The 16,985-nt window shown below is 33.6% G+C and overlaps 1 protein-coding gene and 1 non-coding gene across 2 annotated transcripts; both read right to left on the reverse strand.

Annotated features, from left to right (window-relative positions):
- Positions 1–816: 816 nt before the first annotated feature.
- Positions 817–13,125, reverse strand: LOC100377044 (thioredoxin domain-containing protein 12-like). Its single transcript, XM_002739421.4, has 6 exons — positions 13,005–13,125; positions 11,883–11,943; positions 9,503–9,555; positions 7,988–8,061; positions 5,953–6,106; positions 817–1,424 (listed from the first exon to the last, which is right to left on the reverse strand). Exons 1-6 carry the CDS (start codon positions 13,117–13,119, stop codon positions 1,357–1,359), a joined length of 525 nt encoding a protein of 174 aa, XP_002739467.3. The 5' UTR covers positions 13,120–13,125; the 3' UTR covers positions 817–1,356.
- On the reverse strand, positions 1,808–1,879 carry TRNAC-GCA (transfer RNA cysteine (anticodon GCA)). Its single transcript has one exon. It is a non-coding gene; the product is annotated as a tRNA-Cys (tRNA).
- Positions 13,126–16,985: the final 3,860 nt, after the last annotated feature.

Genomic DNA, 16,985 nt, shown 5'->3' on the forward strand with positions numbered 1-16,985 from the left:
ATACCAAAATCTAGTGTAAACCTGAAATGTGTCAAAACTCAGTACAATTTTCTGATTATCATAGACTTGCTTGTATATACAAAATTTCTATATCCTGGAAAATGACATTCGGTTGAGACAGGTTTTACAGTATATGAATTACTGTAAATGATTTTTTTTTTTTTTAGTGAGAGATTTCACAAAAAACACAATGGAAGTACATGTACATGAATAATTAATATAAAGTATTGTTAAAAAATTGTTACAATATATCATTATTCATACATGGTTTAATTAGCTGATTGAGTACTACAATTTATAATGCTAAAATGTTGGTAAAACACATTTGTACAATTTCTTCGTAATTGTTCGACCAAATTTTTATAATTTCCTACAGATATTAATCAGAATTTTGAAAAAAAATGTTTGGGGCTTAAGGGTTTAATTATTTTAATCATGGTTTGCTTACAATTATTGCTCAGCACTGAAAAAAGGTTCACAAAGCTGTAAATTATTCTCAACATATATAGAAATGTTCACTGACCCAAAATGTACACAATAGACCATTTTCCGTACACTGCGAGAATCACGCGTTATGCGTGAAATCGAACGTAAAAACAGGACAAACAAAGGTCATAGCGTCGTAGTTGCGTCAAACATCGCGTGGGATTCGACAAACGCGAAAGTATTTCGGGGACATTTCCATGCTTAATAATGTGCTGTCCACATTTGATGATAGGCAATTTCGATTAAGTGAGGGTCAATGTAAGATGCGAAATAAAGAAATTCTAGTTCAAAATCAAATCGTTCGATTTTTGCGGCAGACGTTCGACGCGCGTCTTTCATGCATCTCGCGAGATCTCGCAATTGTTCGGAAAATCACCTATTGTATGTGACAATTTCTCCCACTCTGGAAATAGAGCAGGATCACGAATAATAATAAATAGAACCCCTCCCCCTTCTACACCCCAGCAGTTAAAATATAATTAGTTACGAAAAGACAAAGCAACTAAATCAAATCTTGATGTTCTAGGGAAAATAGATTTTACAACTTTCAAGGCTTCACAATGAGTTGATTATACAGATTCCAAGGCTTCACAATGAGTTGATTATACAGATTCCAAGGCTTCACAATGAGTTGATTATACAGATTCCAAGTCATCCAATTGTGTTGATTATACAGATTCCAAGTCATCCAATTGTGCTGATTATACAGGTTCCAATGCATTAAAATGGTGATGCAACACATTATCTCCTTGGTTGCAGTAATTGGTGGGTTTTGTGTGCGTGTGTGAGAAATCAGATTTAGTTTGTAAAAACATTGCCACATATTGGCAAAATAAGTAATAATTGTTAAGACAGTTAAAGTGGAAAATACTATAACTCGTCACTGCCAGCTCTTGTTTCAACTAATAATTCAGCTGCTTTCTTCATTGAATTAAGCACTGTAGAAAAAACAGAATACAAACAAGGTTAAAATGCAATGTGGATAATATTTGGAGATGATTTTTCATAAAATAAAACTTGTTTTAGCAGCAAAACATACAAGTATTTGTTTCATGATATTTATTTATTATTTCATAAAACAAATACACGCGTGTTTTTTTCTTATGATAAATCATACCCTTATATTTTATCTTATTTTAAAGCACAATTCTACTTCATTAATACACATTGAAATAAATTGAAACTAATGGAATTATTTCGAAAATGTTTTTGGACACATCATGGAGAATGTGTGTTAATCAAAACACAGAACAGACACAAGGCAAACCCAATGTGATATTGAACAGAGGAATGATAAAACAATACAAGCTTAAAACACTGGAGGGGGCACCCGGGATCGAACCGGGGACCTCTCGATCTGCAGTCGAATGCTCTACCACTGAGCTATACCCCCGTAACTAACGAGAAAACGGTTTCACTACGCACTTGAGAGGTCGATAAATTCACTATTGTACAGATTGACGAGCTTGCTTTTCGGATTTTACCGATTCAAATAAACGCACAACAATCGATTTTAATTTAGCTAACAAATGATTTGGAACGTATATATACCATTTTGGAGCTACAACTCGCGAGCAACAGTTTCTAATAACAAGCACCTCTCGACTCTATCCACTGACGTCATCAAATAATTTTATTTGGCGACCTGATTTTTTTTCTTTTACAATCGGAGATCTTTATTAATGCGGAAATTACATCTTTCAATCCATGATTCGTTATTAAATTATAATATGGTGTAATTTCCGGAATGTTTGATTCCGTGCGATCTACACTGAACCATGGAGGTAAAAAGAGCCTAAAAGATCGCACTCTCACTGTCAATAGACTGCTACCGCCACGCCCCCATATAAGCGTTTGGCGCATTGATTCGCGAACGTGCGAATTTGTCCCATTTTACTTGGTGACATTCACTAAATATATACACACACAACAGAAAAATCATCTAAGCGGTCATATTCAGCAAAACGTTCTAAAAAAAAAAACTCCCAGTAGAGGAAGTGAGCTGCCACAGTCACACAATCGCTGAAAGTATGATTTGTTTACGTAAATGGAGTCATAGGTCAAACTAATCAACATACGCGAGTACTCTATGACGTCACCTACTTTACTACGTCAATAACAGCGCTCTCAAGTTTACAGGCTTCGGCGACTGTATGTAAACCTTCCATGCGTAGCCTTACCATTTTGGTTCATAAATATCGCAATACAACTGTACAAATTTATCTTTTCCTTCAGTTAGTTTTGATTTTTTTTCAGAATGTTGCTGTACTCATTATTCTCCTTTTCTTTATCAAACAAGTGTGGGTTTGGTTTATATATGCCTTATCGAAATAAGTACTCTTTACAATTAGTTTATAAATATGCATTTCTAACCTATTTTCAGGCAAGTTGTTTTTATTTCGTTTTTTTTCTTAGTGTATGCGTTGTTTTTTTTATTTCAATTGTTTTTGACATGGAATGACAACCATGCTTTATTATACTTTGATCTATGTCCATTTTTAGCATACAACTTCAATAAAGACTTATTATATATATATATTTTTTTAATGGCCAACCCCCTTATATACATGAAAAAACCTAAAATACAATATTATTTTTTTGTAAACTTAGTAGGCACAACATTTCCTTCAAATTCTTAGTTTGTTTTTTTAATTAGAATATACACATTACAGTACATGTGATACTGGATAGAACCATTAACAGTTTTAAAGGCGTCAACAAATATATTCTAAATTATTTGAGTTTATTATTTGCAATGAATTAAATGCTGCAACCATAATCGCACACGTCAGTTTAAAAGCCTTACTTCACACATTTGGGGAGGGGGGAAAGTAAAGTGTGGATAGAATAGGGAAATATTTGTTTTCTGTTTCAGAGAAAGTTTTGTTGATCAACTTTTCAATGCATATATTGGAAAACATTATTTGATAAATGTAAAATGTTAAACTTGTATCTTGTAGCAATAAATAATCTTAATACCAAAAAAAAAATGATAACTCATCAATAACTGCATCAATTTTCCCTAGGGCAAGAATCAAAACAATTATTTTTTTGGCATAAGGCCAGACTTTTTTTATTCCTTGTTTCTCGAGTTTTTATAAGGCAATTTTTTTGAGGAGGGTGGAAAAAAAATAAAATTAATTTTTTTTTCCATTAGATTTGTGTGATTCTCAAAGAATTGTAAGTGAGATCATTGATCAAAGAGTAGAAATGAAATAAAATTTTATTCCATGTATAACCTTGATACTCCCACGAAAATGCAACTAGGATTTGGTATGAGGCGGGCGGTAAAAAAATGACGATAAAAATAATATTGTTTTAGCAATTACGCTGAAATAAAATTTTATTTTTATTTCATTTTCAGCTCCTGTTCATTCGACGGGTTCGCGAAACAAGGGATAATAAAAGTCTGGCCTAAAATATTATAACAAAAAAAAATATGTCATGCAACTTGAAGCTGCACCAAATGTCAGATTCGGTCTTCACACTGAAAAACATAAATCAAGTGGTTGCTGTATTATGACTAATTCCATATTAAGTTTAAGCAGTGCAGTGATGTCAACTCCGCTTCGCTCCGCACACACATCATTGTAAAGATATCATTGCTACATACTACCGGTATTTGTCTTTCAGATTATGATGCAATTCTAGTTTTCCACAAATATTCAATCTGTATTTCTCATAGTAATGTTCATAACTGTATGCATATTTAGCAACAAAAAATGACTCCCAGATATTTCTATACTCATAGAAACTAACTCACACAATAAATAAACCAGAAAGACATTAGGCATAATTAATAAAAGTTGATTAATATGACCAGTGATAGCTTTACACCTGAATCATGACCACAAAATAATTAATAAGTTATGGGTGCTATCCATGAATTTTTCTCAAGGATGTCTGGGAAAAAGTACAAACCTTGGGAAACCTTTCACCCAATGTTTGCATGTATTTCAGCTACAGAAAACTATTGAAAAACAACTAAGGTGCCTTGTCAATGCAGATTTTGAGCTACTGATGATCAGTGATCACACATTTTGATTAGAAACTTTCATGTTGGTTGGCAAAAACTTAAATAAAATATGTCACAGTGTGACGGCCTTTTTGTCAAGGAGAGGAGCGGTTAATCTAGTGTAGCATAGAAGCAAATAGAGAAAGAATCTTTCCAACATCTGGATATGGCTACATGTATTTTCATATATACATGTTCAACCGAATAGCTGTACAAACACAGAACTACGATGAAACGTAAACTGCTGTCCAGGTTGCCATTTGCTAAAACTATGTGATTAGTCGACCAAGAACAACCCAATATATTGAAACAAAGATTTTTTTAATTTTTTTTTCATTGCTTGTATCTTCAATGCAAGTCAAACATCAGCAAGCAAGGTTTGTGAACAGTGACATCTGTCTGCTTTTACTACAATATACAGGTATTTCATTTCCTCTTAATGTGCACTTCATCACTTATTTTTGGTTTAACTGTGCACATTGTTTAACTCGTTCCATGTATAAACTAATTTTTTTTTCTCTTCTTCAATACAGTATTGTTTTATTTCTCTCAGAGAGTTAGTTCCACCCCCTCCCCAGATTTTTTAATGGTCAACCCTTTACCAAATAAAACTCTGTGAAACGTTTATACAAGACATGATGTATATTGTTGAAAGAACAAACAAGCTGCTCTCTGATTGGATTGACTGTTACGTGCTAAGATTGTGTAGCCAATCAGACACATTCTTGTAAGTAACTTGACTCTGAAATGGTGTAGGGAGTTATACTAATACATTAGTCCATACGGACTGATATTACTTTTGGGATAGGTATGGGATAAGTACCGTAAAATGTGTATTAGAAGCCGCATCCCTAATAGAAGTCGCACCCATTCTTTTTGAACAATCAAGAACCAAAAATTCACCATTTCGTCATATGTGCAGATGCTCTAATAGAAGCCGCATTTTCTCTATTGCATTGTACCATTTTAATAGAAGCCGCGGCTTTCAATACAGATTTTACAGTATTCTTAGGATTAATTCTCGCAACATGTCAAATTTAGAGGGAGTCCTAGTTGTTTAAGAAACATTCTTACTGCCAACACTATTTTGTTTTGAACACCAAAACAGCAACATTGCCAGCTAAGTTGCTGACTGGTTTGCGCGCCTCAAGATTTTTTAATTAAAATTGATTAGTTCAAACCACTTTCACAAGAAACCACGAGAATTATGACACGCACCAGACACATCATCAACTGTGTCCTGACCTTTTATACTGTGTCAGTACATACATTTTGTTTTGATAACTGTGATATTTATTATACAGAAATTTATTCACCTAGCTGTTCTGGTGTTTGGAACAATATGCCGGTGACAGTAAAACATTCGGATTGTAAAGATCTATGTCATTCACTTTCAAGGAATATCATGTTGAAACAAAATCTTGTTTTCGTTTTTTGTTTACAATACCAACCTGAATTTGCTTCTGGATAATAATATTTATATTTAGGATTTCCATTTTCATTAATAATTTCTGTATGTACTGATCCGGAGGAATCTAAAAATAAAATCCTTGGTATATATCCACCGTCTGGAGTGTATTTGCTTTCACTAGGTTCTTCATTGTCCTGCATTATAAAACAAGAATATACATGTTATTCGTCTGGGAAGAATAAATATCTCTCTACAAACTATATTCCGATACTAATGGGAGTACCTACAGTTCTCAAAAAAATGTCAGATGTCTAATTAATGTTTTGTAAAGTTGACAACTGTGTCCATAAAGTGAATTGTCCGATTTGTATGACTTTGATGAAACCGACCGTGATTGTGTTAGGAAAGGCTGTTTTTGGCCTCAGTTAAACTGAATGATTTGATTGGGTGCACCAAGGACTAGAACCACCAATCAGCATTACTGTAACAACAAGAATCAATTTAAATTTAAACCAATAGTTTCTGTCATCTTACACCACATCCTAGCTTAACTGATAAAAAATTTCAACTTCTCATTCGATTTCTCATGGAAACACACCAAAACACCTATTTTCATGTTCTATATACTATGACAAGACATCAGAACACATGCTGTTGTGTTTGAATTAGTCAATACAGATTTATAGTGGGAATAATGCCAAGGTATAATATGGTGAGATGAGTGCTGGTGTCAGAACTGTGCATGTACGTATGGATGGCTCAAACAAAAATGTTTACATATAAATAGCTGTAATTTTTAGAGTTCTGCTAAAATTAACAGTAGAATTTGTGTCTCTATAAGCTATGTCCATTAGCATAACTGGATGGTAGGACAGGTGATCATGACTGAAAGCATAGATTCAGCAGCTTAATATCCTGAATGATTCAGAAGCGAGATTCTAAGCTTACTGGAACAAAAAACATACAAGATTGAAGATACACAGATTATTTACAATAACGTTCAGAAAGAATTCAAGCAGACCAAAAAACATATTTTCTATGGTTTTATAAATGACATCCAAGAACAAATAACCCTCAATGTTTCTACACGTACATAAATGTTATTAACTAAGAGATTTCATCCATCGCATTTCTCTCACATATTGCAACTCCTGTGAATACACCAACAGCTGTAGCTAAACATGGTAACAGTATGGTAAATATGGTTTTAACTCTAATACCAATAACAAATCAGTTAAACTATTACCGATAAGCATATTACCGTAGCCTGTAATAGTGTATTATATATTTGAGATGTGATTGGGGGGGGGGGGGGGTAATATGCTGATCTATTGGTTATTATTTATTGAAAAAAAGATATATAATATCAGAGGTACGTATGGTGACATCATGCCAAGATTCAATTCAAGTCTCATCTCGTAGATAGCGAGACTGATGCTACGACCTTCTGACATGACATAGGCGGTTTGTAATAAAACAATAAAACATGTATTACCACATTCATAGTGAAAAAATGTAATACATGATCCACCTGGACATCTCAGTATCCTGGTTACCTCGGGCATTCGCATTTTTCTGAGTTGGAACGCTTATGCGAGAGCGAGATTGAACTGGGATCTTGGCATCATGTCACCGTAGTTGTAAACCCCAAGTAATGTACCTCTGATGATATACATACAATGAGTACAACAAATTAAATAGAAACTGAGAGACTCGCACTGTGCTGGACGCCCTTTCACTTTTAACAGTATACCGCCCTCTTTAGGCACGGGCGTTACGTTCAGCATAGGTCAGAGTTCGCTATAACTATTATGGGCTAGAGTCTCATACTAGAATGTATTTTTCGCAATTTCCATAAATTTTTCCGTAAGTCGTTCACGCTCGTTCGTTCAGTCAGCGATGACGTCATTTGAAATGTGATTTCTTTATCCTGTTGTAGTTTTCACCGCTTTCTTGAATAAACTGGTTACCCTAACGCAACTGTGTACGAGTTATTTGGGAAGTGGTTGACACCAGTACGAGTACTAATGCACTTGGACCTCGGAATACGCACGTTCATTTATATTTATACTTACCTCTACATTCACCATTACAAACTTTTGACTCAAGTCTTTAATTTCTTTTGATTCAGCAAATTTAGGTTTGAGTGCTAAAATAAAAAGATAAATTATACGACTTACTCATTTACACTTTGTTTGAGTACAGGGTGAGCATAACAAAATATAAATATTCAAAACTCAAATTATTTGTGCAGTTTTTATTTCAAAAGAAAACAATTTGTGCAAACATAAAAATGCATGAATATTCTGTCTGTGTCGGGAACACATGTACATTTCTCTATATATAATGTTGGGGGGGCTGTATTCGTTCTCAATACACTAAGAGTGACTTATGTTGGCCATTATTGTGTAATTGAAATGCCACTGTCACTTGATAAACTGTAACAGCAATTTTGGGGTTATGCAGCCTTTTAAAAATACATCACTGTTTGAGTTAGTAAATTACTGAGATATTTAGTATAACAATAACTCCCACAAGGCCATATTGAATTTAGAGTCTATGTGAGATGCCATTCGCGATGCTTAGAATTATTTCCGATCCATATGCATAGGATGTTAACGCATGTAACACGAAATTTTCATGAATATTACCTTGTTGATATTCAAAACCTGATTGCTGCATAGCATAATAACACCAGTATAAGACCGGGACCACATACCAGAGGCCACAGGCATTTAGTTTCACTGTTTTGATGCTTCGAGAAATTTCACTTGGGTTTTAAGTTCACAAATTTGGCAGGGAAACAATGAGTTGTTATTTTACATAATCACCTGGATTTAATTTAGCGGATTTTACTTCTCTACGAAAATAGCAAAATTTAAACTCAGCAAATAATTAATACATTTACGGTACACATATGTCATTCTATGCTGCAGACGATTGACAACGATTAGGAAAAGTAACACATTTTAATAAAATAATATGAGGTTATTCTCATGATTTTGCATCTTTTCCCTGCTTCCCTGTACTAACAATTTAACTATTTGACCACCAGTTCCCTGTTTTTTATCTCAAATTCACAAAATAGTCCTACTTATAGTCTGCACTTTACTTTAAGATTGGGACAAAAATAGCCATTTTTTTTAGTGAAAAACTGAAAATTTACTCAAATTTTGTCTGTTAGCTCCAAAATTAGGGTTCATTTCCAGAAATATTGAAGAAGAATAGCAAAAATTGAAGACAAATTTGGGCGGGAAAGTCTGGTGGGTAAAAGGTAAATGAGCGATAATAGCTCGAAATATTAGTGATGGGATTTTATTTACATCACTAAGATAAACAAAAAAAAGTTTGAATGTGACTTAAAAGTACAATTTCCAAATAAGGAAGACATTCAAATACATGTACGTTCATAATACTTTTGAACGTCCATAACACTTTTTGAAAACGAAGATAATGATGAATCTCTTGACTTCCAATAACCATGTTTAATTTCTGTTTGTATCTATCAGTTCGCTTATTTTTGTAATGCGAGTCACAGTGATTACTAAATTGGGTCATAGAGGTCAATGTAATACTACCAGTCGTCTTACCTTTACAGGCTCCACACCAGGTTTTATGGATAATCAACATAAGTGGTTTACCCCTGAAATGAGATTACAAAAAATATTAACAAGCCATGCATGGCACAGTCCCCATTAGTTATCAAATTTAAGATATATAGTTTTGTTTATAGTAATATAGTTGGAACATAAACATGTTAGAAGTATGGATCCAGAAGATCCTTGATGCTTGATTTTTGATGATTTTTTTAGCACAAAAATGACTGCCATTTGGCCATTTTGAATCATAGTCAAAACAATATATCTACGTCATGATCAATATATACGTCAATATTTCTACATCAGTCAAAGCATGGCAGAGGTATGGCACTAAAACTGCATTCATTAAACCGAAATGGCCACCAGTCAGCCATTTTAAATTTGATCTGAAGAATAAAAAGATGTACATCAAGGTCCCATAATGTCCATCGTATGTACTAAGTTTGAACAAAATTTATCCATAATTGCCAAGATCCAGTACTGGAAAGCCAGAAATACTTGATATTTGATGATTTGTTCGCACAAAAATGGCTGCCATTTGGCCATTTTGAATCAGATAGTCAAACCAATACATCTATGTCATGATGTATAATGAATATATAAAATTTATCATAATCAAACTGCATTCATTAAAACAAAATGGCCGCCAGTCGGACATGTTAAATTGGATCTGAAAAATAAAATGATGTACATCAAGGTTCCATAATGCCCAACGTATGTACCAAGTTTGAACAAAATCCATCCATAAATGCTTGATTTTGATGATTTGTAGCACAAAAATGGCCACCATTTGGCCATCTCGAATCAGATCGTGAAACAAATTGATGTGCATATGTATAATATTATGTATGATGTATGTGAAGTTTGATTGTGATTGGTCCAGGCATGTCTAAGATACAGGTCCGAGCACAGGAACTGTAGTTGGCTATAGATTTTCTAATTTGGTTAAATGAAATTCATATTTTATCAACAACATACCAGTACTAGTATTAAAGCATAAAAACAAAAGAATCAGGTGCCACAACAGTGTACAGTTTGAAATTGTAGAAGCTTCCAACAGAAACATTCAATCTTTATTTTTTTTTGAAGACCTCTCTTTCAAGCAGCAATTTCAAGCAGACTCAACTTGATTTTTCAGATTTCATTTCATTTAAACTATACTATACTATACTATACTAAACAGATTTAATCAGACCTCTAAAATTTACCACAATATGAGGCCATTTTGTTTGGGGAATTTTGTTTTGTTACATGCATGGCAGTATATAACAACACTGAATGTACATGCCAATAGACTGCAATATCACAATTCAAATTACAAACAGTTTCTGCTCTGTTTTGTTCCACCAGACACCTACAATTGGATTTAATTTATCCATACTCCCATATGTCTTATTTATATGAAAACATATTCATACCAGATGTCCAAGTTGTGAGATTAGTTGAAATCAAAGGTATAAATGCTAAAATCCATATGGATTTTAACAATTCTGAATTTATTATACAGCACAATAGAAATAAATTCTGAATAAATCACCTTATGGCTAGCCACACAGAAAATGTAATTTATACCGCCATATTGTTCACACATATGTAGACATACTGTACATTGCACTTTGTTATTATACCAAGGTTAATTGAGAAAGGGAGGTGGTGTTTATGTACATGTTTGAAATTAGTTTAACTAATAAATATGCAAATTGGATACCCAATAGTAATATTTTGCAAATTGGCCATTATTTTAGGGTATTTAGTTAAGAAAAACACAGAGTTACTTTCAATTAATTTATTACCGGTAGCCCAAATTTGTTATTATTGAAAAAATATGTCTCCATGAATATTGATAATTTCTATTATCTATCATACTTACTAACTCACATAACTCAGCCATCTCTCATAACACCAGATGTAAATATCACATTCTAAAATTTCACAGGGTTTGTGCTAGTGTCTCGGCAAGATGAGTCCCACTTATAAAATTTTAAGAAATTTAAATTTTGACCCTGCACAACTTTATTAGAGATAGGACCCCAGATTGCCTGAAAAACGGGGTCCCTCTTCAATAATTGGAGTCAGGGAAGCAAAATATGGGGTTAACGCAATCCCTGAATTTTCATACTTGTTCTTTCAAATATCATGCAGCTAGAAATACAAATACAAATATCTCTAAGTATAAGTATAAGTATAAACAGCACCTATAAAGGTTAATAATTCTAGTTGAAACAACTCATTTTTTCATTTTTAAAAATGCTATAACCCAAGATATTCAACAATTATTGTGGTAACACACAAGAGGTCTTAGGCTAAGTATTATATGAAAACAATATCTGAACACATTGGCAAAAAACTGAACTGTATTAATAGTACTCACAAGTCTTTTGATTCTTTCAACCCATCATCCAAAGATTTCCAGTTAATGTCATCACCAAACCCTAGAAAGAGAATATACCGGTATATAAGGTACATAAACATACACACCTAATCAAGACATTAACATACATGTACAAGAATTAAATTACATTCTATGCATCTTTAAAGATGCAATATGAATAAAAACATGTTTTTGTTTCTTTTTCTTGAGTGATGCTAAATATAGTTCGCTCAATATGTTAGAATGAACGATGTGCTGTAATACATACTTTAATGGTACTTGAACTCGGTGAAGCTCATATGCATTACATGCAGTTAGTTGACATAATGGGATTTCTGAGATACATGTACACACTGCACACACTACCCCATAAAATCTGTATGAGAAGTCGCACCCATTCATTTCTCATATGTGTAGATGCTGTAATAGAAGCTGCATCCCCTCTTTTGCATTGTACCATTTCAATAGAAGTAGCGGCTTCGAATACAGATTTTACAGTACTAACATACTATGACATATTCAAAAAAATTTTGAATCCTTTTTAAATCAATTTTTACATTTCATGTACTTTTATTATTTACTTTATTAATCTGAAAACCTAAAAGGAAATGTTAACTCTTTCTTTACGGTATTAATAAAGCATTATTCTATTCTATTCTATTCTATTACTAGTATATAAATCAGTACTCAATACTGATACTTGATCTGTTATACTCTATTTGTTTGCTCTATTATTATCTTATATAAATAGCAGAGGGGAGCCTATGGTCAAAAATAAGAACTTCTAATATAATTTATTTAATGGTGAAGTTGGTAATATTGAATATTTACAATATAGCATATTGTTAAATTATACATTATTACTATTATATTGTATTGCAATTAATAAAGATAGTGTAATTTGACGACTTGGTATATTGTATTAACGTTGAAGTAACGCGTGAACGAGGACGAGAGAGTAACAATAAAAAGGGTGTACCCATCTCCATTCACCGGGGCTTGTTTGCAGTCGACTCGAAGGACGCCGACGTGTCAATCGATCATCTCCCCGCTACGACCATAACGGCAATGTCACACTATATATATATATATAAACGGATGTTACAAAGTTGTTTAACTTACCCCGGCCGAGACCCTCTGCCCTGGATTCTAGTATGAAGTTGGTGATCACTACAAAACTTATAGTGACTACGAGAGTTACGCTAAGGTGAGCTGCCATGTTGAAAGGAAAACACATCAATGGACACGATTTATGTGTAAGACTCCCTAGCTCATTAAATAAATGTCATCGTATGCTAATACACCCTAGATCTATAACACAACACACATTAATGCTCATATTAACTTACTAAAATAATACAGTTGTTTGATTTTATTAAAATCTGTTATTTAATACGTTGATTGCCATAGATCATATACTAACGAGATTACATACATTTTTTTGAAAAAGTCGTCCAAAGGCGGTCATATGGAAAGTAATAAAACACTTACGGTTCAAACCGGCAAACGTTGCTGTATAAGTTCTGTTTGGTGGCGCCTTACACCAACGTTCACTCAAAGCGCCGCCGGTGTTTGATCTAAGAAAGTGCAAGTCACAACGTGCTGAACGTGAAGACTGAGGTAGCTGTTTTTTTCAATTCAAAATCCAATACCGCATTTACCCTATTTTACAAAATACAAACAAATAGATTCACATCACAATGAATTTTTCCGGATGAAATCACCAAGTGGTCAAGTGTCTAATTGAAACACAAAGCATAAAAATAAACAATCTTGTTTTGCCAAGAATAAATAGCAAATATTTGATAAATACACATGTATTTCATAACGTTCCACTATATCAGGCTCTACAACTGTTCGCATGATTCCGATAACGACTGTTTTCAACAAAATGAATGTGTTTTCATATTAGATATGGAATGACTAATACCACGCTTAGACTATATCATAATACCGCAGGGCACGTATATTGGACACGGGTTGGACACGGGTTGGTATTTGAATGTTGTCAGTGGGCATGAGAACAATGTTATAAAACAGTCTGCCTCTTTCCAATGCTACGTTAGTTTATTATGATGTGTGGGGTTTCCTAGTTGTCTATTTGTAAGGTGTAAGCCCAGAGTGGTGAAGATCTTCATCTCGCACTTGGGTTAATTGTTATGCCGCTATAAATAACACACGTATTACTAGTTTCAGGAAATGGGGGCTCCTGCTCCGTCTGGTAATTGGTTCATTTAATGTTAAAGCAGATGTAAAGCTGATAAATACAGCGGAATTAATAAAACTTTAAATTCCCGCATTACGAACTTAATTTCTCAAAACACAAGTTAGTTTACAAAAATAAACTTTAAATTTACGGAACACAAATTAAATCTTATTTACTCGGAACACGAAGCACAATTTAACTTGAAGTTCACAAAACAAAACAGAACTTTAAAATGTTGCAACAGAAACTTAATATCTCACAGCACAAAATTTAAATTTCACATAAAAAAAAATGATTTACAAAACAAAACTTTAAATTCTCACAACTGATACTTAATTTCTAGCAACACAACTTTCATTTCTAAAAAAGCAACATCGATTTCTTACGCTAAAACATTATTTATTCCCAATACAACTCTGTTTTCGCAAAACACAAATTAAACTTTTAAGTTTTAAGTTCGTGTTGCGAAAAGTAAAAAAATAATAACGTTACACCTTGTGGATACCGTACACATTATATTTTATTAATTATCAATTTGAAACGTGTGTGGGGAAACAACTAGCCTAGACACATGATAAACACGTGATATAAAAAGTATTCATTTTGAATATTAGATTAATTTTCCCATATAATAAGCCTTGTACTTTCCTAATATTATTTTATTATTGTATTAGTTTTCAATTGTTATATAGTGTTTTTAGGTGAGATAAACTCTACTCTGTGTGGGATTGTACTGTTCTATTATAAGAAAATAAATTCAAAAAATATATAGTTATACCACAGTGCATTATGCTCAATAAAACCATGGCATGCAAAAAATATAAAATAACACTGATACTCTGGTATAATATGAGGTTATTACGAGGATACCTCAAATTATGCACGAAGACAGTACAGCGGGAGTATATCGACGCGCAACGGAGGTCGGTGTGAGATATCCTTGTAATAACCTTATTATTATACATCTTTTTCTTCCAAGGATACATCATGGTAATGCCAAAATACAAATTGTTTAGAACAGAATCAGCGAACTTCATTGTGTGAGGTCCGGACAATCTCTGGGACAGTCACGCTTGTTATTTTATTAGAGGACGCTTACGCGTATAATCATTCCATATTTGGAATTCGCATTTCCTAATATGGTAGGATGAAAATACCCCGTAAAATACCGCAAAATCACGGCACGCTGTAGCTTATGGCTTTACGGTGACAGATGTATAATAATTTCATATAATACACCACTACAACTAAATACATTTGTACTAATTGTTTATTGTCATGCCAACAATTATTATTATTATTATTATTATCATGGTCTAGATCACTACTATAGTGTTTTAGACACTAGAAATGTCAGATTTTGATTAGATAACTTACTCATTTGCATAATTTCAAAATGGCCACCAATTTGCACACAACTATTAAATTTCATTTATCGAAACATTTATTATCCACCGTGTGCCTACTAGACATGCTATTCTGTCCATTAGAAAGTCATGCAGTTGTATGTTTCAAGATACGATTCCAAAGAGGCAAGGAAAGTCACGCAGAGTGATGATTACTTCCATAAGCTGCGCTCCAAAGGATCTCATTTGACATACAAGTATCTCATATTGGGTCTTTAAGATACAACCAGAGAAAGGAGTAACATCGCCAAAAAATTGTGTTTGTTGTAGTACCTTTTCCGATATCGAAAATAGGAAGTTCAGCACCGCAATGTTCCATTCAGGGACTACCGTGGCTTGGCGAAGCATCGATTGCTTAATATCAATTATTCGTTGTTAAACACAATTTGCATCCGATGAAATGAAACATCCAAAATAAATCTATATGTTTACAGTGGAAAATTCTTCCGAGTTAGACGCGATCACTACAGTATATGCTAGATAAAATAGAATTTAATGATTGTCATGTGCGGTGTGCAGTCAAGGAAGGATGTCATGAACGAATAGTGTTACAGACCTTGAGATAATTCTGCGAACGAACATTGGCAACAATGGCGAGAGAGACGGCAAAATGCGTGTGAAATTGTTTCTGCATTGTATCCAGAAAGTGGTAACCACGCTCCGTGGTGTTTACAATTGGATCGATTCCTGGACCAAGAAATATGATTTCCGAACACGCGAATCGTCCATAAAATGGCTGGTATTGGTGAAGTCACCATCCAAACTGCCAGAGAAAATATAAATTTCGTTGGGACAAATATTTTGACGACATCTCATATAATGAGCTCGAGGAGTTAGAAACACTAGTGACAAAAAAGATGAAGAGACCATATAGTAAGATCACAAGTAAAAGGTTAGGTTTCATGTGTAAATGTTTAGCTTGTTGACACTTTTCACACAGGAAGTTTAAAAAATGGTTCCTGAGCCAGTTTCTGAATTATGTTCCCTAATTCTACGTATTTTACCATTTTTCAAATCAAAATATCAGCCATTTTGTCCTGCATTTAGCAGAAACTTTTGTTGAGCAGTTCAAGCCGAATCCAAATTTTAAACCACTGCGCATGTTACTGCACATATTAGCAATGAGTTAATAACCTCCCATTGTATTAGTTACTAGCCTGAGTAATAGAACAATATTATTTCTCTGGAAACTCACTAAATTATATGTCAGTTTGAGATAGGGATAAATAACAATATGGAAAAATGTCACGGTGTAAAAATGCAAATTTTGACCATTTTCTATGACATTTCGGACTCTAATATAATAGTAGTTGCATACATGCAAGGCAGAATTCGATTTGTCGAAAAAATCCTGTCGGTAAGCAATCAGCTCTCTGATTGGTCTACACTGATGCATGTAGCTTCGCATTGGCTCTCAAACATTCAATTCTGCCGCGCTTCAAAAACACCATTCGCGTGTATCGAATCATATAATGACGATGACAAAGAGCG

This window comes from Saccoglossus kowalevskii, chromosome 9 (genome assembly GCF_978046115.1).
Source record: "Saccoglossus kowalevskii chromosome 9, keSacKowa6.1, whole genome shotgun sequence".
Classification (NCBI taxonomy): domain Eukaryota; kingdom Metazoa; phylum Hemichordata; class Enteropneusta; family Harrimaniidae; genus Saccoglossus; species Saccoglossus kowalevskii.